A 20539-nucleotide genomic window follows, 5' to 3' on the forward strand; every position below is an offset into this window, starting at 1 on the left:
ATAAGAGTCGTCAAATGCAGCTTCACACTGACCCTCTTGCCATGCTCACAGATGGAGCAGTCAACCCCTGTTATTAAAGCACAAAGATTATGAGCAGTCTTCCCTTTAACAAGTATAGACATGCTGCTTTGCCTACTCACTAGCTCCCCACAAGACTGGACTGGGAACAGCTCTCAAATAGAGAGCAGGTACAGGAGAGAAATCTTGAACTGAGGAGGTTACTGAGGAAAGTAGTGCACTCGGAGCAGTCTGACAGAGGCCAAGTGCTTTTCATTCATTAACTTGGCTGCCTGAGCTGTGGTATGTCAAATGGTGGACGTGAGAGGAAAGTCTAAACCGACGTCCCATTGTGCTCCACAGCCAGACACAGACTGAACCCTGAATATTGTTTTCTGATCCCATAAGAGAGCACAAAGAGGCGGGTGAAGTCGTTATCAATTCCCTTGGAAGGCAATCATAACTATTATCATTAGTAGTGATTTCATCCTCCGTGCTCAGCCCAGAGTAGATATCTAATCTATTCCCTGGCACACATTCTTGTCTTTCCAACTTGACCTGGTATCACTCAAGCAAAGAAATGGTTTCCCGCCTCTCTGGGAACTAGATATGGGCGTAAATAATATGCCTGGGGCCTTTCTGAAAAGCCCTAATCCTGGGAAAACAAACCTGAGTGAAACAGGCCCACCTGAATTGCTTTCAGGAAAACTAGATAATCAAAATGCAAAACAGCCTTTGATAGAAAAATGAGCCGACTTCTAACAACAAATCCTCTACACCTAACATCAGCAAATTCTCCTCCTGAACTTTTATTTGTATGTTGTGTTTGGGTTTTTAATGTAATCACACAGCATGCGGCGCTCCATCAGTGAGCTGTTCTGATTTATGTCAGCCTGAATCAGACTGACTGCTTAGAGCTTTTCAGACATCATGAATGAGAAAAGGAGCCACACACTGAACACATTAGGGGTCCCACCATCTCCTCAGACAGGGGGACAATGGGTAGGGGAGCGGAGATAAAGGAGGTGGATAACAGGGGTGAAGGAGTGGTTGACGCTGATCGGGCAGAGAAAAAGGGGAGGACGGGAGAAAAGAAAGGAAGAGGCCCGAGACACTGGCCACACAGGGCAGGGGGAATGCGAGGGCTCTGAGAGGCCTATACTCGGTCATAGCCCATTAGGCTGGCTGGGTGAAAATGCTACAGCTCATTACATGCTCTGCCTCTGTTCTGTGGATGAACAATGCACAATTACGCTACCCTGCTGCTCCTCCAGCCCTACTGCTGCATGCCTCTGAGGCGGGCGATGTTGCTGCTATAGTGGCTTGCCTGCCAGCAGCCTCCGTGCTCATCAAACATCCCATACATGCGCTCCCTAATGCAAATCCAGGTTTATCTTAGAAACAAAAGCGCTCTATGAATTTGCCGAAATGAAAGGAGGGGAGGAACAGGAAAGGCTGCTTCACCGCTGGAGCAAACAAAACAAAGGTATAATGCAGCATTTGTGTGTGTGATACAATGATGTTTGCTCCCTTTTGTCTGCTCTGCCTTCTTTAGATTCCCGTTCTCTGCCATTTAAAAGAGGTAGACATGACAAAAGCATAATTCTTTTGTTTCCAGCTGAATTAAGTTTCACTGGATGTTACAATTACTGTAAAACCAGGTACAGCGGCAACACACAGATCCAAATATAACGACAATTAAAACAGTGAAGTGTAAGCAGATGACACCGAAAGCACCGTGAAGATATCTGCAATGCAGTGACTAACTAAGCTCAGGATTCATCTATCCACCAGCAAATTGGTTCACTTCAAGTCTTCCTCCGTTCCACTCTACAATTATGCATGCAGAAGTTGACATTTAATCTGATGGGGGAAATGCTAACTAACATCCTCCTGCTCCCTCTTTGTTTTAGGCAAAAAACAGGACACTTGGAAAGGTCATTCTTCCCTGGTGTCAGAGCTGGCTGCTTGGAAAAGTTTCCATTCACAGCGAGTATTGTTATGTTCCACGGAATCCCTCCCCCATTTCCCCATCACTCAAAAAGCACAGCATCAGCACTCAGGATGAAGCTCTGGGAACTCTCTTAACAATGTGGCAACAGGTTTGGTAACTCGCGCTGCAGCTCAGACAGGACAGTGGGAAAAAAACTCAAGCCTGATATCCATGAATTTTAAATGATACCTTTTCTCTCCGCACATTTGAGGAGGATATTCGTTATTGGCTGACTTAAATAATAACCATCATTTTCTCACTTTGTTTACTTGATAAAAAACATTCTGATTTTGTTGTTCTACAACAGATCAGAAAAGAAAAAAAATAATTTCCCCAAAGACTGGCTGTGAGTTCCAGGTTATTGTTGTCTACAAGGAGGACAAATATATACTGAAGGTTTTTCTTACACTGCACATCAACACACATTGTACAATAAGTCAGAGGGGCAGAGGTGGGAACATGCCTCTTAATATATACACTGGATACAACATTGCAAACAGTATTTAAGCTTCCACAGGAAATAGATTTCACTCTTGGCAAAAACAAGTCTTAGGTTTTGTGTTTTAAATATGTAGGCTGACCTTTTCTATATCCGATCTAACTACAGGCATTTTCCACCATGGGCAGCAAAACCTGCATTAATGATAGACTGTTTTTTATTTTTTTCTTTAATTCTCCTGGAGCCTTCCGTTGTCATAAGTTTTAAGACTTGTTTGGTTTTATTTATTTCCCTTAAAACACCACCTTAGTTTTGCTTCACATTAAAGACTGCAGGGGTTTGACACACACTTGGCAAGAAAATGTATGAAAGGATGTGATTGTTTCAAAATGTCTTAATAAATACATTTTCTTGATGGTTAATTTCCTCACGTTAGTTTCCTCTCGGTTGGGACTTGACAGTCCAAGGATTTCCATGAAAGAAAACACAATGCGGCATATTTGTGTCAGAGAGTTTAATTTGAGAAATAAAAAAAAAATAAAAAAACAACGCCACGGGAAACTCATTTAAATGGGTAATTACGTCCTCGCAGCATTGCTCGCAGGGCTTAACAAGGTGCGTAATGATGTCCCCTTCCCCGGCGATAAACATCATCACTATGTCCATTTCCTTCACTCCATTTAGCCTTCTCTCATTTACGGGTGGACCCATCAACCTATGAGCCCAACGCCATTATACCCTTTTGTGCATTTAGGTGCGTGTCCAGTAAAAATCTTTTAACATAAATTGTGGGACTACTAATGCCATTACGTGACTATTTTTGGCTCCACAAAAAATCCTCTTCCTTTGATGTTTAATAGGTTTAAAAGAAAGTTAATTCTTTCCACATGATCAAGCTTTTAAAGTAATTTAAAATATATTTTCCTTTTCAGTGCTGTCGTCTTGAACCTCTAAAAAGATGGATGAATGATTAAGCAGATTAGTACAATATGATTCTGCTTTATTATTTTGATTTAATTGTGCACTTGTGTGATGATGTATAGAAGAGCTTAAAAAATGTCTGTTAGCTGATGCTCTCAAGATGTTCAGCCATTCGACAGTTTTATCCTGGTTGAGTTGGTTCAAACCCCAAACCACCATCCTTAGCTAACACCATTTTCCACCTTTGCAGGTACATGGAAATAATCATAATATTTGTTTTTTCAGGGGAGGAAAAAAATTGTGAATTAACAATAGAAAAGTGACATTATTGCTTTCCATGCAATAAAATCTTTTCCTCATCTTATGCCTCATTTTACAGAGAAAAATAACATGTTTCAGGCGGCAGCAATACAGGTTGTGGAAAATCATTGGCATCCTATAAATAGATCTCTCTCCCCCTCTTCTCTCACTCTGTCTCTCTTCGTTTTTCTTGGCCTCGCCGTTTCTCTACGGTATTACTCCCTCTGTATGCTCCGTACCAGTCACATGTGGTTAAGGACACATACAGTGACATGTGTACATCAGCCGGCGTCACTCATGTGTTTTGACTCTTAAGCTCTTTTGGCTGGGTGCTCTGATCCCAACGAGAGGGTGGTAACCCGGCGGGCCTGGATGCTTGTGACTGGCTGCCTGGGGTTGTTATGTCATTTCATTGTACCTCTGCAACATCGAGAATGACGTGCTGGGGTGTTGCGGGTTGGGGTCAAGGCTATAAAAACCCAACCAAGTGTAAAACTAGCACTGGTTGTGCATGAAGTGAAAACCATCTTGTTGAGTAATGTCAGTAAATCATGCCACAGCTTCACCCATTTCGTGTGCTAAACACGATGGGAGGAGCCAGCCGAGGAATGTAATAAGAGGGCACCGGGTACATCACTGTCACAACCGTTAATTTATTTCTGACAGACAAGGCTTTATTTCACCTTATAAACACTGACACTTGAAAAGCAGAGCATTTCTGAAGCCCCTGCCTTACAAATAACCTCTCTTAATAATTAACAGGTTCATCTGCCACTCAATCAGTGCGCATCTGAAGCTTTAGGAGATGAAACAATTCTTTCTTGAATCCTTTGAAAGAAGAAGACTTAAAAGAATGCAACATACACCTTCCACTCCAACACATCAAAATATATATATATATATATATATATATAAACACAGACTCTTAAGATCAAGCAGTTATGCATCCCTTCCCTTATCGCACAATATCTGTATATCTGTCGTTTCTTTCCCACCGTGATTAGTCACTGACAAACTGCTCCATGTTGAAGAGGTACTGTAAGACATCGGCTTTCCTGTTCTGTAGCTTTTTGCAGTGTACGCTGAATTTATATGATTGAATTTAATATTCAATCAATAATTTACAAATATCTTTTTTAAAAATCTATGTGTAAAAGATCTTAATCCCTTGGTAAAATGGGACTGGTTTCAACTGCTATCGTACATCTCAGAAAACCTTGTAATAGTGTGTAAATGAAAGAAAAATCTGAATTTTTTTTTTTTCTTTTACATTTTTTTTTATCGCCTTCACTTATGTTATTCTAATGTTTATCCTGTTTTAAGGCCCCAGCCATGGGAATATTTTTGAACTTGTTTTGCTGAAAATTTCAGACTCATTCAGTTCTATTCACTTCCAAACGGCATTGAAAACTGTGAACTTTTCCATTTTAAAAGAAGTTCTAGCCGGAGTCACTCAGCAACAATGTGAGAGCTGAGACAAGAGACAAGAGACAGACCTTTACTTCCACTTTCTGCTTCTCTGCTCTCCATGTTGTCCTCTCCCAAATATACTTTCAGTTGATGTTCTTTGCTTTCTGTCAATTACAGCCGTAAAGTAAAGATAAAGTGAAAATAAAGCTTGAATTCCCACTGAAAATCTGCACCATTGTCTTGACCAAAAAGTTAAAAAGCTGCTAAAATGATGGGGAAATATCAATTATTTCACATTCTGTAAAAGTGTTTGCACTGAGGAGAAACAGCTTCAAACTGCAGCGAATATGTAAAATTTTCATCAACACTAGAGGAAATATTATTAGAAACATTAAGAGCTAATCATATCTTAAACACCAGGGAATGATGACAATATCATGACAACATTAGAAGAGTACTTTAAATGCAGAATCACAACAATGTTTGATTATCGAAAATGTTGGATTATGCCTCTCATTTCTCCTTCGCTCTGATTTCTGAGTTGGTTGTAATGATGTAAATGATAATGTCACAGCCCATATTTCAAATAAATGTGACGCTCCATAAGAAATATTGTGTGTGCGTGTGTATTCATGAGTACGTGTGTAGGGGGAGATTGGCAGTTTCAACAGATGTGTAGTGCGCGCTGACAGCATGACATCTACTTTGCATGCTCAATATGACACGTTTGAATGCTCCCATGCATATTGTCCTGATGTGAAGTGATAGCGAGGGATGTGCAGCCTCGATGGAACCACTCCCTGTTGTCTCTCCTACATCAATATCAAAACGTCTTCCTTACTAACAGGGAAAAACAGCAAGACTGGCGCACGGAGATACCTTGTCAGTTGTTTTGTTTCAATTTTCATTTTCTCATTTATGGTGCTTTGATTGACTGTGAGAGCCGAACAAACAAACACAAAATGAACATCTGAACCCGCCACTGTGGTGGATAATAAAGCACAGTAACACAGAGACTTACTGTACCAACAGTATCTTTAAGGAAACAGTGCAGAGAGAATCTGGAGGATGATTGCATCAATTATCAATTAACTTAACATGAGAAGCACACTCTCCACCGCATACTGAACGTTTTACGCCATGTAGTGCCCCCCCCCCCCTTTTCTACTTCATTCATCACCTTCTGATTCATTTATCACCTTTTTTCTGATTCATTTATCACCAGTGTAAGAGAAAAAGATTAATCAATAAAGTAAGATAACTTTTTTTTTTTTTTTTGCTATGCTCATTATCTGGAATCACAGGTGTGAGAAGCCTTAGTACACATTACAAATTCAAAAACACATTCTAGCCAAAGGCCATTCCTTTACTGTATAATTGTTTCCCCCACCAAGTGATTCACTATAATTAAGCCATGGAAGACAGCTCTATTCTCCTGTGAGCGTTCATATTAGTGCTACCACAGGCAGGTCTAACAAACATCTCACAGCTGATGCTTTTCAAAACAATGGACAGCCATGTTCAGGGAGGTATATACTGGTACACATTCTCACAGGGGAGAATACAATATACACAATGCAATTGCAGGTATGAGGCCTTTGGGGAGACCTGTCACTGTTATCTTGGCCAAGTCTGCAGTGTGCGTGTGTGTGTTTGGGTGCGTACGTGTGTTTGCCAGCGTGCTTTGTCGGAAGCAGGAAAAGCTCGACTCCAGCTGCTCCGACATAAGAAGGATGCTCACTGCCCCACATGAACGAACAATAGAGGAGAACTTTGCATCGATCAAAAACATAAATTACAAAGAGACATGGACCCATATTCTCTTTCCCTCCATTAGCAAAACAAATCTGACCTCGTATCCACATTCTGATGGCTATGATAATTTTAAACTACATGTTTGGAAAATAAACAAACACAGAGACATCATTGTGCCCTGGTGTAAAAACAAAAAGCTGTGCCGCTGAGGATAAATGAATCATGGATAATTATGAGGTTGCCCTCAGGATGAAAACAATTTTTTGGGACAAAGCAGCCTCAGTAATCACAACAGTGCAGCCACTCGTGTGTCCTAGCCAGTCAATGGGATATGGGTTGAGGACTTGTGGAGTCAAGTGGTTTCAAGCCCAAGCTTGCTCATTGTAACAAAGCAATTATCAGTCATTTCACTGCCGTTTGTTTGTGCTATAAATGGTATTGTAATTATACTGAAAACATTTTTCATTTAAGAGCAACATTTCAACATACTGTAGAGCTTCTGTCTCCTGCAAATGTCACAACAGGGAGGAAAGAAAACAATTGCAACTGTCGTTGCAGAGGGGTTACTATGTTGGAGGGTAACGCATGCTCTCGCTATTCCTCACTTACTTTCTCCATCTCACACACACACACACACACACACACACACACACACACACACACACACACACACACACACACACACACACACACACACTCTCGTGTATTTTCACAACTGATGTCTGCAATGAGATTTCTGATGACAAAACCATTTGTCAGCAATGCCAAAACCAATGACCATTGAAAATACATCACAAAATGACACAAAATTGTTCCAAAGTGAAAATGGTTTTCTACAGTGCAGGAAACACACACACACACACACACACATTCTCTCTCACTCTCTCCCTCTCTCACACACACACACACACACACACACACACACACACACACACACACACACACACACACACACACACACACACTCTCTCTCTCTCTCTCTCTCTCTTCTCAGTCCAGGGAAAATATGCAAGGCCGGGTCAAAGAGATGTTTGTCAACATCATGTGTAAGGCGGCGAGTGATGGACGCTGCATGCTAAACAGGCCCAGCCTCTATCAAACCGATCAACTGCCTCAAAGAAAATGAGAAAACGTAGTCGGGGCTCAGACACCTGGCACTAAGACTCATTCACCCTTGCTCACTTCTTCCCTCCGTATCTCTCTATCTGCCCTCACACAGCTCTATCAAGATAACTCCAAGCTTTGCATATGGAATCATCAAAATCAATCTCCAACCCTATTTGTCTCCCTCTCCACTTTTTCATTAGCTGAAACAAATAAAGGCTCTCCTAATCCTGCGGCAAATGTGCTTTTATTGGATGGTTAAGCCACAGAGACAGGATACTGCTGGAGCTTTTTACAGCTGAGGTTGATTTCCTTCTGAAGCCAGAACCGCATTTTTTGGCTGAAGAAAGGATGGTGGTGACCTGCATAGCACTACCTACCAGCAAATGCAATCACAGCATACGGGTCACCGCATGAACCTGCTGAATCCCCCACCTCTGCCTCCACTGACCGGATAATGCCACAGGACAATCCCCTGCAATATTTCTCATTCTTTCCACCTGTGTTACTCGCACACACACTCAGTCGGAACCAGCTCAGACAGGCCCAGTAAATCAGCATGCCTGTAAGTAGGTCTCATTGACCCCTCAGGATCCATCGGTGCCTGGATCTCTCTGGATCATCCAGTCAATACATCAATATCCATCTTGTGTTTCTTGTTTTAAGACCCCCACTCCCAACCCCACACCCCACACCTCCTCCTCACTGAATGTCAAACGGAGATTGGAGTCATCAATTACAAGTGTGTGTGTGTGTACGTGTGTACGTGTGTACGTGGTGCTGGATCTTATTTGCTGCTGTCTATAGGAGTGAGTGGGATACACATTCTTATATAAACACACAAACTGATGCACATTTTCTCTCTCTCTCACACACACACACACACACACACACAAACATAAATGTCCCTTTCTCCCATGGGATCAAGGAGAAGTGGGTCATGAGGAGAGAGGGAGGGAGGTTGCCCAAAGAATCCAATAGACCAGTTCATACATAGGAAAATCTATAAACTAAAGATCACTTGGTCGGCATACACTCTGTCGGCTTGAATGGTCTTTCAAGTCAGAACTTCACTGCCCTGCTGGAGCCATGCATGGTATGTCAGGGTAATTCAATGGCTGGCTGTGCAGAGCGGCCATGCGGTAACAGAGCAGCCAAATGGACGACACACAGATAAAGCATTTAAGCAATGATTATTCTTTCTGCTAGCACCTGAAATGACATGTGGTGGAGCTGATTAGTTGGGTCAATACACCTAGCAGGTGCTCAGACTCCTGTTCTTTTTGCAATAGCTCAGCACACACTAATAAAAAAAAATAAACAAGTGGACTAGGGGAGAGGCCAAATAATCCACTTTGTCAGGCCTCCAAATTCTGCTTGGCAAAGCGCTCTCACTCACAGGTCAGCTTCAGTGTCTCGGCACCTTGAAATGCCTCGAAGGATTCTGCTCAGATTGACTGGCATAACGTCACAAGTGCCACTTCAAATAGCTCAGCTCTCCATCAGTAACAGACAGACATTTCACTGACGGACACGGTAACCTGTGGTATGGTAGGATGCTAAATATCATTAGACCTTGATGCGTGTTGAAAGGTGGTGAATAACATCTCTTCAATTCATTCTCAGGATTCAGCACCACCAAGGGCACCTATTAGTAACAATTAATGGGAATGGAAATCTAACAAGGCACTGCTGATGAAACCTCATGTTTAGTCATATGAATCCAATTTTAAAACCAACCACCCCCCTTATCTTCTACCCCTGACACCCAAAGCTGCCCAGCCAAGGATTTAGAACAGAGCACAGCGGATTGATTCTCACCTCTGGCAGTGGCATGCCGTTGATGATGAGGTCTGGCTGTTGGTGGCCCTGCCCAGTGAATGGGTGCTGATAGCCATGGTTGGGAGCCGCATTGCGTGAGTTCTGGTTCTCCACGTTGAGGAAGGTGCTTTCCGAGCGCCTGCAACCCAGCGGCAGGCTCTGCTGATGGTAGTCGAAGTAGTTGAGCGAGGAGGTGAGAGACGAGCAACTCACCACATTCATCTTGTCTGTCTCCTCGACGTCTCGTGGCACCAGGCGGATGTCGTTCTTGCTCAGCTTCTTCTTCTTGCTGGACTTCTTCTGGTTGCCATATGAGTACTCCGCCACCCTGCGCAAGTAGAAGAAACTGAACAGACTCAATAAAGCAGTGTTCTGCCTTGCCCTCCCCTGTCCACATGGTCAAAGAGCTCGCCCGCCATGCCAGCTAGGGCGCTGTTCGACCATGGGTGCCAGACAAAGGCGCATTGCCCGTGTCCAGGGTGGAACAGCACACTTAGGCGATTCCCCACTCCCGGCCTGTAATGGAGCTGTCATCCCTTGTTTGTTTGCATTTGCATGCTCAACAAACGACATGTCACAAACAGGCAGATAAGATGCAAACATGCCAAAACCACAAAAGCAAAGCAAAAGGACACACTGATACTCAGCAGCACTACCGGTATATGCAATCATATTCAAAGCACACAACCCACACTAATTCCATTTTTTCTGTCATTATCAAGCAAGCCCACTAGCAAAGCGGAGAGCAGGAGAACTGCAGATTCAAATTCATTTAGCTGCTCTCAGTGGCTGCTGCAAACTTGAACTGAATATTTTGACTTTAATAAGAGAAAATGAGCAACACAGCCATGTTTTATCAAAGGATTCTCAGGCTGGGGAAAATATCCATTCTTCGCACAGCCTTGCAGTTTTCCACATGAGAACAGATGCTATGTGCTCTATAGTGATGACTACAAACTTCACTAGACATATTCTATATAATTTGTGATGTTTTTTACAATCTGCATTACCTCAAACTCTGGAAGAGGTTATTTTTAACCTTAAGGCATGGAGCATATGTTATATTTCCCATTAAAGCTCCCAACAAAACTATAGTTACCCATGAAATTGCAATATCTGGAATGTCTCTGTTCTTCTCTCGTCTGTCTGGAACGTCTCTGCTATACCAGCCCCCACTGGCCTCTGTTCCACGCTAAAATGCAGCTCTAATCCTCTGTCGCTTCTAAAATCACACTGGCTAAGAAGCACCATTGTAGTTTGTCTTTTTCATTTTTCTTTTAGATTGCATCTTGAAAACAGCTCCCGCCCCCATTCTGCTCCCCCTTGATTCAGAGGAAAGAAAATGGGCAGCTGCAAGGGTAGAAAATACTTCATTTCTTTTTCATTTATCATTTTAACATGTTGTCTCTCTACTCTGTGCCCAAATTGAAATCTGGGAGGGGATATCTTCAGAGTCAGACACACTGACAGAGGACAAGCAATAAATTGGAGATAACTGCTCCTCATATTCGAGGTGGCGACTGAGAAGCTGAACACATCAGTGCTGATTAAAGCACCCAGCAGGGAGAGTGGCTCACACCAGTAGAGTAAAGTACTGAGAGCAGTTTAGAATTTAGAATTTGTTGTTGTCTGTGAGTGTTTCTTCTCTGAACAAAACATACAACTAAAACTAAAAATATGATACTGCATAAAGCAGCCGTTCAAGCTGATCAACGTGTGAGCACAGTGCTTTGGAATCAGGCGTGTATAACAACACATTTTAAGTGTAGTTTAAGTACATATACGCTGAGAGGGGATGTCAGTTCCCACTGTTAACAATCTAAAGGTAGAGTCACTCTTGAAACTGGAGTACTTCTGCTTTGTGACAGGATTTTCCTCAGAGCTGCTAGAGAGAGAACCAGAATTCATTTCAGTATTATAATATAATTAACAAAAAACATTAACAAACAAACATTAACCTACACGAAAATAAAAAAAAAAAAATCTGAGCAATATTGGGGGTTTTAGATTTTTTTTTTTTTCAGGACTACATGTTTGAAAAATGGCCTAACTTCACTTCAAATCAACAAAATTATGTTTGGAGCAAAATATGATTATAGCTTCAGGTTAAATTCTCAAATCCAATCTATATGTAAATTTATAGTGGTAATGTGGCACAGGAAAATCAAAGCCAGAGCTGATGTTCAGATTGATGAACAAAACACACTGTTCAATATGCAAGGTCCGGAAAATAATAATCCGCTCCTTTCCAGGAAAATGGCTAAATAGGTTAATAACTATGATGTGACTTACATGGTTTTATAAAACAAAAAAAAACTACAATAAATTTTCATTATGTCATTTTATTTTATCGTTGTTGTTGCTGCTGATATTCTTTGGTGAGAAAGAAAACAGAGGTAAACCTGAATGATCCTGGAGGATAATCACACTAGATTAAAGCTGATAACAGCCAATCAGCCATGGTGGACGTTAAATAATAAATGTCTGGGACTGCTATTGAACCAGTGGGACGTTAATTGTCCGGCAACACACCCGCAAATTGAACATGACAGCTGAACCGTCATATTTATGAGTCAATTGGTTACAATGGAAGGATTAAAACAATCAATCACGTTTCCCTAACACGGAACGGTGGGCCTCAGCAGAATGCGTCTGATTTAAAGCAGTCGGGTTTATTTGGCTCTATCTCAGTTACAGCTGTGGAAAAAAAATCTGCAGTCCTCACAGTCGGGCCTCTACATGCTGCATGACAAAAGCAATGCACTGACAACTCGCAGTTTCAGGCACGATGACGGTCACACACACAGGCTCTCTCTCTCTCTCTCCCTTTCTCTGTCTCGCTCTCTCATATGCACACGCACAAGTACACATACACATACACATACACATGAACACACACGAGATTTGTTCAGTACCTGCAGTTGTACGTCCGGATCTCCTTATTATCCCTCTTGCACTTCACCGCCACGAAAATCATGGTGACAAACAGGATGGCTGCGATAGAGCCCAGGGCGATGATGAAGATGAGGGACAGGTTGACAGGTCCAATAGGCTCCTGTGCGTTCAGGTCTGGGGAGAGGTACACCACGATGTAGGCCGAGGCGGAGAGGGAAGGCTTGCCGTGGTCCCTCGCCACCACTGTGATCTCGTAGGTGGACTTTGCGTTTTCTCCAAACATCCTGGTGGAGCGCACCTCTCCGTTCACCTGGTCGATTTCAAAGAAAGCCCTGTCCCCCTCTGAGATGGTGTAGGTCAGGCGCCCGTTCTCCCCCTCGTCATAGTCGTCTGCTTTCACCTGGGTCACCATGTAACCCACCCCAGCGTTTCTAGGGATGGAAACCTCCGCCGTGCCATTAACCAGGGGAGGGTTTGTCATAACAGGTGTGTTGTCGTTGACATCCAACACCACAATACGCACCGTGGCGTTACTTGATAAAGAGGGATTACCATTGTCTCTGGCTAAAACTTTGAAATCAAAAGTCCTGGTGTATTCATGGTCGAATGATCTCATGGAGTAAATGCGGCCAGATGGGTTTATGCTGACATATGTGTTTACATCCATGTGCTTAATCTCACCAGGGACTATAGAGTATGAAACTGTGCCATTCATCCCCAGGTCTGGGTCTTCCGCTGACACCGCAAGCAGACATGAACCAGGGAGGTTGTTTTCCATCACCATCTCTTGATAGTGTGGCTTGAGGAAGTGGGGAGGGTTGTCATTTTCATCTGTGACTTTGACTACCAGAGATTTTGTGGCGCGTAAAGGAGGGATGCCACTGTCCTCCGCTTGGATGGTCAGGTTGTATGTGTCCTTTTGCTCTCTGTCCAGCCTGCCATCAACTAGTATAGTGGAGAAGCTTTCATAATCTTGCAGTCTGAACGGAACATTGCCCTGCAGCCTGCACTGCACTTTGCCATTTGCCCCAGAATCCTTATCTGACACCCTCACTAGCGCAATGACATATCCACGCTGCGCGTTTTCACTAACTTCCACCATCTCTGTGTTCAGTGAGAGTAGACTGATGACAGGTGGGTTATCGTTCGTATCCATAACATTCACTGTGACTTTGCAGTGAGCCGGGATAGAGTTAGGACCTAGATCTTTGGCCTGGACGTCGATCTCGTATATTTGCGTTGTTTCATAATCCAAAACACCGTTGACAGTGATGATCCCGGTTCTGGGGTCAATTTTAAACGCATCCCTCGTTTTCTCGGTGACGTAACTGTTGAACGAGTACACAACCTCTCCATTAGTGCCCTCGTCAGGATCCGTTGCATTCAAGTCAATGACTAACGTATTGATAGGGGAATTCTCCATCACATTAACTGTATACACTGGCTCGTCAAAGACAGGGTTGTTGTCATTAGAATCAATTACCTTGATATTTAACTGGACCGCGCCTATCTTTGGAGGGTCTCCTCCATCTTCTGCGCTGATTTCATATGTGTAGTGAGACTGTGTCTCCCTGTCTAACGATTTTTGCACAACAAGCTCAGCAATTTTTGACCCATCCCCTCTCGTCTTTATTTCTAGTCCGAAAAGCTCATTTGGGGTGATGGAATATGATTGAACTCCGAAGATCCCCGAGTCCGGATCGCTTGCCCCCTCTAGGGGAAACCTGGTACCAGGGGAGGCATTCTCAGAAATTTCAATGTCAATGTGGCTCGTTGGGAATCTGGGTGCGTTATCGTTCAAATCCTCAATTTCAACTTTGATGACACAGATCTCCATAGAGTTTGACATCACTTCTAGGGAAATAACACACTTTGGGTTCTGTCGACAAACTACATCCCGATCTATTTTCATTTGGGTTGTAAGGATTCCGGCTGGACTCAGTTCCACCCATCGTGGTTCTGAATTGGAAATAACCCTTAAGTACGGGGGCTGCGGTGCAATCTGAAATCCTTGCTTTAGTGCGTCCTTTGTCACGTTTCCAATCACTGACCCGGGCTTCATTTCCTCGTTTATTCCATACTTTAGGTTGATAACAGCCTCAGCCCCGACCCAAAATAAGAGGAACACAGCAATTAATTGTATTAATTCCATCTCCTTAGTTTGCATTGTACCTGTTGAGTTTTTCTCTGCCTAATAAAAACCTTAATAATTACGCACAAGAATGCATGTCAGAGAAAAGACCAAAAATGTTCCAAATGAATCATCTCACTGAAATGTCCAGAAAAGTGTTTGGGTGATGAATAGCTCTTGTGTATGCAAATTAAATCATGATGTGAAAGCTATAATTCTAACAAGTGCCTTAGCCTATTTTACTCTTCTCAGGCAGAGCACATCCTCCGGTCTACTGCAGCGGGCGAAACATTGGGGACGACAGATCTGTGAAAACATGCTGAATCTTCTCACAACAGTGATTTAGGCGTGTAAATCCGTGCAGCTCTTATCAAGCGGCGAACTGGTCTTACACATGACTCATATGATGAACTGTCCATTTTCAGGAGGACTGAAAGGAGAAAAAATGCTCGAACTGCATAGACACACAATCACAATTCCTGTGAGCAAGTCCACAAAAGATTTCAATCTTCCCTGCAAGTAATGGGCTTCAAAAGTCCGTGTTAAATTCTCCGCCTTGGTGCCTGCATATATTTAAGTCGCATTTTGGTTACACATCTTGCTCTGTGTGATAGCCTCTATTACAAGCAGTAATAAAAATTTCCTCTTCGGACGGCAGCTACGGGCTTTCAAACTGCACATCTGATGAAAAAAATCTAAAAGGATCTGCAGTCACAAAATTAATCAACAGCTTAAGTCCGGATATCTTTGCCTACAGAACAGGGGTGCAATTGCAGGAATGTCTCATCACATCACTGAAGTCCCGATTACCTTTTTTATTTCCAGCAGATTTAGTCTTTCATCCCCTCTGCAAGTCTTGAAGCTTTTACTTACTAATTAATTTCCTCGTATCTCACTTGGAAAAAGGCTGCACATATCCCGGCAATTAGTCCATACAACACACACAAAGACAAAAAAAATCCGTTGAAAATGTAGCCAAAAGCCAGTGGGAGGAAACGATGCAAGAGCCTAGTGTATGTACAAAACGCAATTCATGTTGGGCTGCAGCAAAGTAGAAGCACAGTCGCCTATATCCAGCCTGGTGGAGGCAGAAAAAAAAGAAATCACCACTCGTTGCCAGTAGGCTGTCTAGTTGACTCCAACAAGCGCTCCTCTCGCTTCACTGGTGCACACTGGCGGACGCGCAGCTCCGAGTCGAGCGCTCAGTCTCAGGACCCGCAATCCCCTCAGCCAATCAGGGGTTACACGGGAGGGCTGGAGCTGCTGGTGGGTGGGGCAAAGTACAGCAACGAAACACGGCCAACTACCTGTTCTCCTGCAGATGGACGACTCAACGGGCAATTACAGCGTACAAGTAGAAACACGAAGCTGTGTATTTGATGATCGTTAGAGCCAGGGCTCTAAAACCGGGGTCTGGGGACCCGGGGGGGTCTTTGAGAGAGTTCCCATCGGTGCCAAAGAAACAAGAGTGACAGACTAATTTCCCCCAGCAGAGGCAGAGACGAGATGCTCTAAGGATAACTTTTCACCGATGTGTCCTTGTTTTCTCTTCTGCAACAGTGCCAATTATATGTAACAAGTCATATTTTACAACACAGATTCTCTCTGTGGGAAACCTGAGTGTTATCTGCAGGCTCATATGGATGTGTTTGATTGATCCTCAGTGACATGTCAAAGTTTGGTAACCTCTGTGCCGGAGCAGGCAAACATCCCTGTACAACCTAATAGTATTTCCTGCATATTTTAAAGTGAAGTGTAGGTCTGTTGATCTATACAGCGGTTGCAACTGTACGCATTGCGTTACATCATTTGTACCCTAACATGGCCTTTACTATGCACTACGTTTGAACTTAGGCAGCAGCAGGCAGCACGGTGAGGCAATTCCCAACAACGAACAAACATTAGAGATGATGGTTCCCATGTAGCAAAACATGCTGGGAGGAAATCTGGCCATAGGTTAAATCGATACATCACAACCCACAGTTTTTCTTGGCTGTCACAAACAAAAATAAAAATCCTATTTCCGACTAAATATTGCCCTGGAGCCCTCTAAACAATTACACAAAAAACACTGGGACAAAGAGTCAAATATCACATATTCTTTAAAATGTCAAGACCACATGTTGGTTAGGAGCATAATTGATTTCAGTTCGTTTGAGGTCATAAGCAATACTCTGTTTCAGCAATACTCTCTGTGTCAGTGACATCTGATGAGCTAAATCTAAATCCTGCAGCTACTTGTGCATGAACACGCCTGAAACAGACACTGTATAATAATAAAGACATAGTTTTATCCTATGAAAATTAATAAGCTGCCTTCACTGTTATGAGACCGTCAGCTGCAGAGCCCATATTTATGAAGGTTAATAATGAGGTGGGGGGGGCAATGACCTCCAGTCTGTCGCTAATCATCATAAGAAAAGGAACAACAAATCAATTATTAGCTATTCTTCAGTGCGTCCCTTCTGCCTTATCTCCATGTACTTCAGACCGACATTATATCAAGGCTCCTTGTGACGTGAACAATTCACTCCCGTCACATGTCAGCCAGCACAACTAAGAAAACCACTCAGCCAATGTAACAGAGGCTGAATATGAAGTTCCTCTAGTAGCCCTGGACATATTGCATTCTCTTCACCCTCCCTGTAATCTCGCTCCTCTCATTCAGATAGAAGCGACACTCGCTCACAGCCGGTCACACACACACACACACACACACACACACACACACACACACACACACACACACACACACACACACACACACACACACACACACACACACACACACACACACTCCTCCCATGCAGCCAGCCTGCCTGTCTGCCTGCCTCTCTCACCAGCGCGCACAGCCGCCGCCACCGCATCCTGTCGAGGGCAGGCCGATTTCAAAGTCACAAGGGTGACACCTAGCGTCCGCAGCCGCAGCTCGATTCTGTTATTCCAGCTTGTCTATTTTACCCCCAGACCGTTTCACCCCGAATGAAAAACAACAGCGTGCCACAGGAATAACAATGAAACCGAATGAAACACACTGGCGAATCAATTTCCTCCTTATATTGGAATAGAAGTCGGCAGTTTGACCACAATTAATATGCTGTCCAAGTGGTGAATTAGTTCTGAGGCATTTCCAATCATTGTTTATCAATAAAGGGTGATTGAACTGTATATGGAAAGGAGAATAAGGTCATTATTGTGCAATATGGGCATATATTTACCCCACTTATTTATGCTTTTATTTAGTAGAAAACTGAACCTGTGTCTGTCTAATAAATGCTCTAGGATCAATAGCAGCAGCTTCACTGTGCATATTTCTCACTGCTGATATAAACCTGTTAATATAATTCAGAATATATGTGTGTGAATATTTCTGTGGCTGTATCTTATCGGGTAAAAGAGCAAAGAAAATCATTATCCTCAAAAGTTTAGAATTACTCACCACCATGTCTGAGTATACTGTTGTAAAACAGAGTGACAAAGCCACACTATCTCCTACAAGAATCACTGTTAAATGCCTGGGATGTGATATACTTGTAGTGAAAATATTTTCTCTTCTCTTGCATAATACAATCGCATCTTGACAAACAAGCAAGTATCAACAAAGCAACTTGTTTGCTCTTCCATAACACTTTTCAAGACATGTTGAAGTCGTATAAGGCGAGTGCCAGAAGAATCTTTAAGCTCATAAATTCTTAATGTCATCGAGTTAAACAACCGTAGGCGGTGGCAGGGGACTTTCTTTTCCTCGGGGCTTTCTGATGGCCATATGTACAACAGAGTGCATAGTACATTTTTGCATTTCTATCCGTCTGAGATGATGTTGCAGAGGCTTGCGTTGCGTTAGGTAGAAGCTCTCCTCGTTAACAGTGTCAATTACAATATGGACATTAAAATGTGCTTTTATTGTTACATGATATGTGCAGATGTGCAGGAGACCAGAATGCTTACAGCAGCAACAAATTACAATAAATGGACTTTTGTTATTGCACCTTGTGTTTTTTATGTATTTCTGTGACTATTCTTGTCTTATCACATGTTTTTAAGGTTTTAAAGACACTGCGTTGGTTCATAACAACAGTGAAGAGTTCAGATTTCTGCTATTAACCCACCAGAACTAGGGTTAAAATTCCTTTGGCCTGAAAGTTTTGGTCCAATTTGGAGTGCCACAGTGCATGATGAGGGCTAAGAGGGTTAAAAATGTTGCTGATGTTCTTTCCTTTGCAGTTGAGTGCAGTGTGAGAAAAAGGCAACAGCAGTGCCTGGAGCAGCAGGTTGATCATAAACTATAGTGCAGTAATTTAGCCTCAATGTATTTCTTTCTCTCAGAGAGCGGTGGCATATTTCATTTATGAGCTACGATCTACCTCAATATACTTCCTGCTGTTGACGTTCCTTTGTGTCCGTTATTGATTTTGCCACTATGTTAAAATCCTTAAATTTTGTATTGTGAGCGGTGGCACATTTAGCATCAGTGTTTGTTTTCATCACCATCAATTAGACAGACAAAGAAAGATGGAAACTCATTGTGAGAATGTAACATGTTTACTTGTCTACTTTGCATTAAACTGTCAGTCATTCATGCTCAGGAGCATGTGACTGACTGCACTTTATGTTGTCGGCATTTTTCCACTATCTTACAGTATATTCACCAGTATGGCTCCCATCAAAGAACATGATGGCAGAACGTTAAGTATTTCTCTAAAGAAAATCAGGTGGAGTTTTAAAGTGATAATTACTTTATTACAGACCTGTCAGTGCACTTTTGAACATCTAAAACAATGCTGTCAAAGTCACAGAAAAACAACTGAAAAACTGTGATCTTACCTAAGGTCTCATGAGTTTATGTCAGTTCTTTTTTAAAAACTATTATTTAATCAACCGTAATTTGTTATTGATGAAAAATAGGCAGCAAATGGTTCAGTGGCAAATGATTACATGTTGACCATGTGTTTGTTTATGGCTCATCAACATATGTTTATCATTTGGAGAGAAATCCAACCAAACAAAAATATTATATATTATTTTATATATGTATATATATATATATATATATATATAATATATGTATATTATATGTATATAAAGTATATATATATATAATATATATATATATATATATATATATTTCCAGACACATATGTAGCACTGTTCTGTGTGTGCTTTAAGGCTGTGCAGAGGTTTATTCTTAAACTTGGAAGACAGAAAGCGGAGCTAGGCTATTTAAGTCCATGGGAATTTTACAAGCTCGCACTGGTTTTGAGCATATTTGAAGCGTTTGTGGTGGAAAGCTTGAACCAGTGCAGTTGAAAGTACACAGAGAATGACTGATTTTATTTCATATCATTTTTTTCTCTGCTGCCAAGGAATGGCACATGTCTGTAGTCTGTCCCTGCTGCTTGCTTGGAAAGGAATATCTAAGCTCCTCTGACAGATGCTGGCATTATCACCCCCATGTCCTGCCCGGCACTGGAACTTGGCCCATGCACAGACACGGACTTACAGGAGCTAGCACAAGACTGCAGAGACAGACAGCGGCACATTGATTCTGAATGGGCAAGATGGCCACGCTTATTTTGGCTGGAGCTGACGATGACGTTATTATTATGGTCCCCATCCATACAGCGTCTCAAAAAAATTGATTCCTCCTGAGCGCCCCTTGCCAGAGGCATAAAAAGGAAGGGGAACTGACAGGCTTAATCTATGGGCCTCTCGTCAATGACGATACGCCCTCCACTCCATTCCACACCATGCCCGTCCATGATACATCAATTAG

The 20539-nt window shown here is 42.5% G+C and overlaps 1 protein-coding gene across 2 annotated transcripts in view; it reads right to left on the reverse strand.

Moving 5' to 3' along the window:
• Positions 1-15873, reverse strand: part of pcdh19 (protocadherin 19) — a 53493-nt gene extending 37620 nt beyond the window's left edge. The window contains exons 1-2 of one of the 2 annotated variants that reach the window (XM_022760268.1): positions 12656-15873; positions 9741-10068 (exon numbers count right to left, since the gene is read on the reverse strand). In XM_022760268.1, coding sequence (XP_022615989.1) covers positions 9741-10068; positions 12656-14802 — 2475 coding nt within the window. In that variant the 5' untranslated portion in view covers positions 14803-15873. Of the gene's footprint in view, positions 1-9740; positions 10087-12655 lie in introns of both variants that reach the window. The other variant, XM_022760267.1, reaches the window with a different exon arrangement.
• Between the last annotated feature and the right edge of the window lie 4666 nt (positions 15874-20539).

Source organism: Seriola dumerili, unplaced genomic scaffold, assembly GCF_002260705.1.
Source record: "Seriola dumerili isolate Sdu_G_001 unplaced genomic scaffold, Sdu_1.0 BDQW01000331.1, whole genome shotgun sequence".
Taxonomy (NCBI): Eukaryota; Metazoa; Chordata; class Actinopteri; order Carangiformes; family Carangidae; genus Seriola; species Seriola dumerili.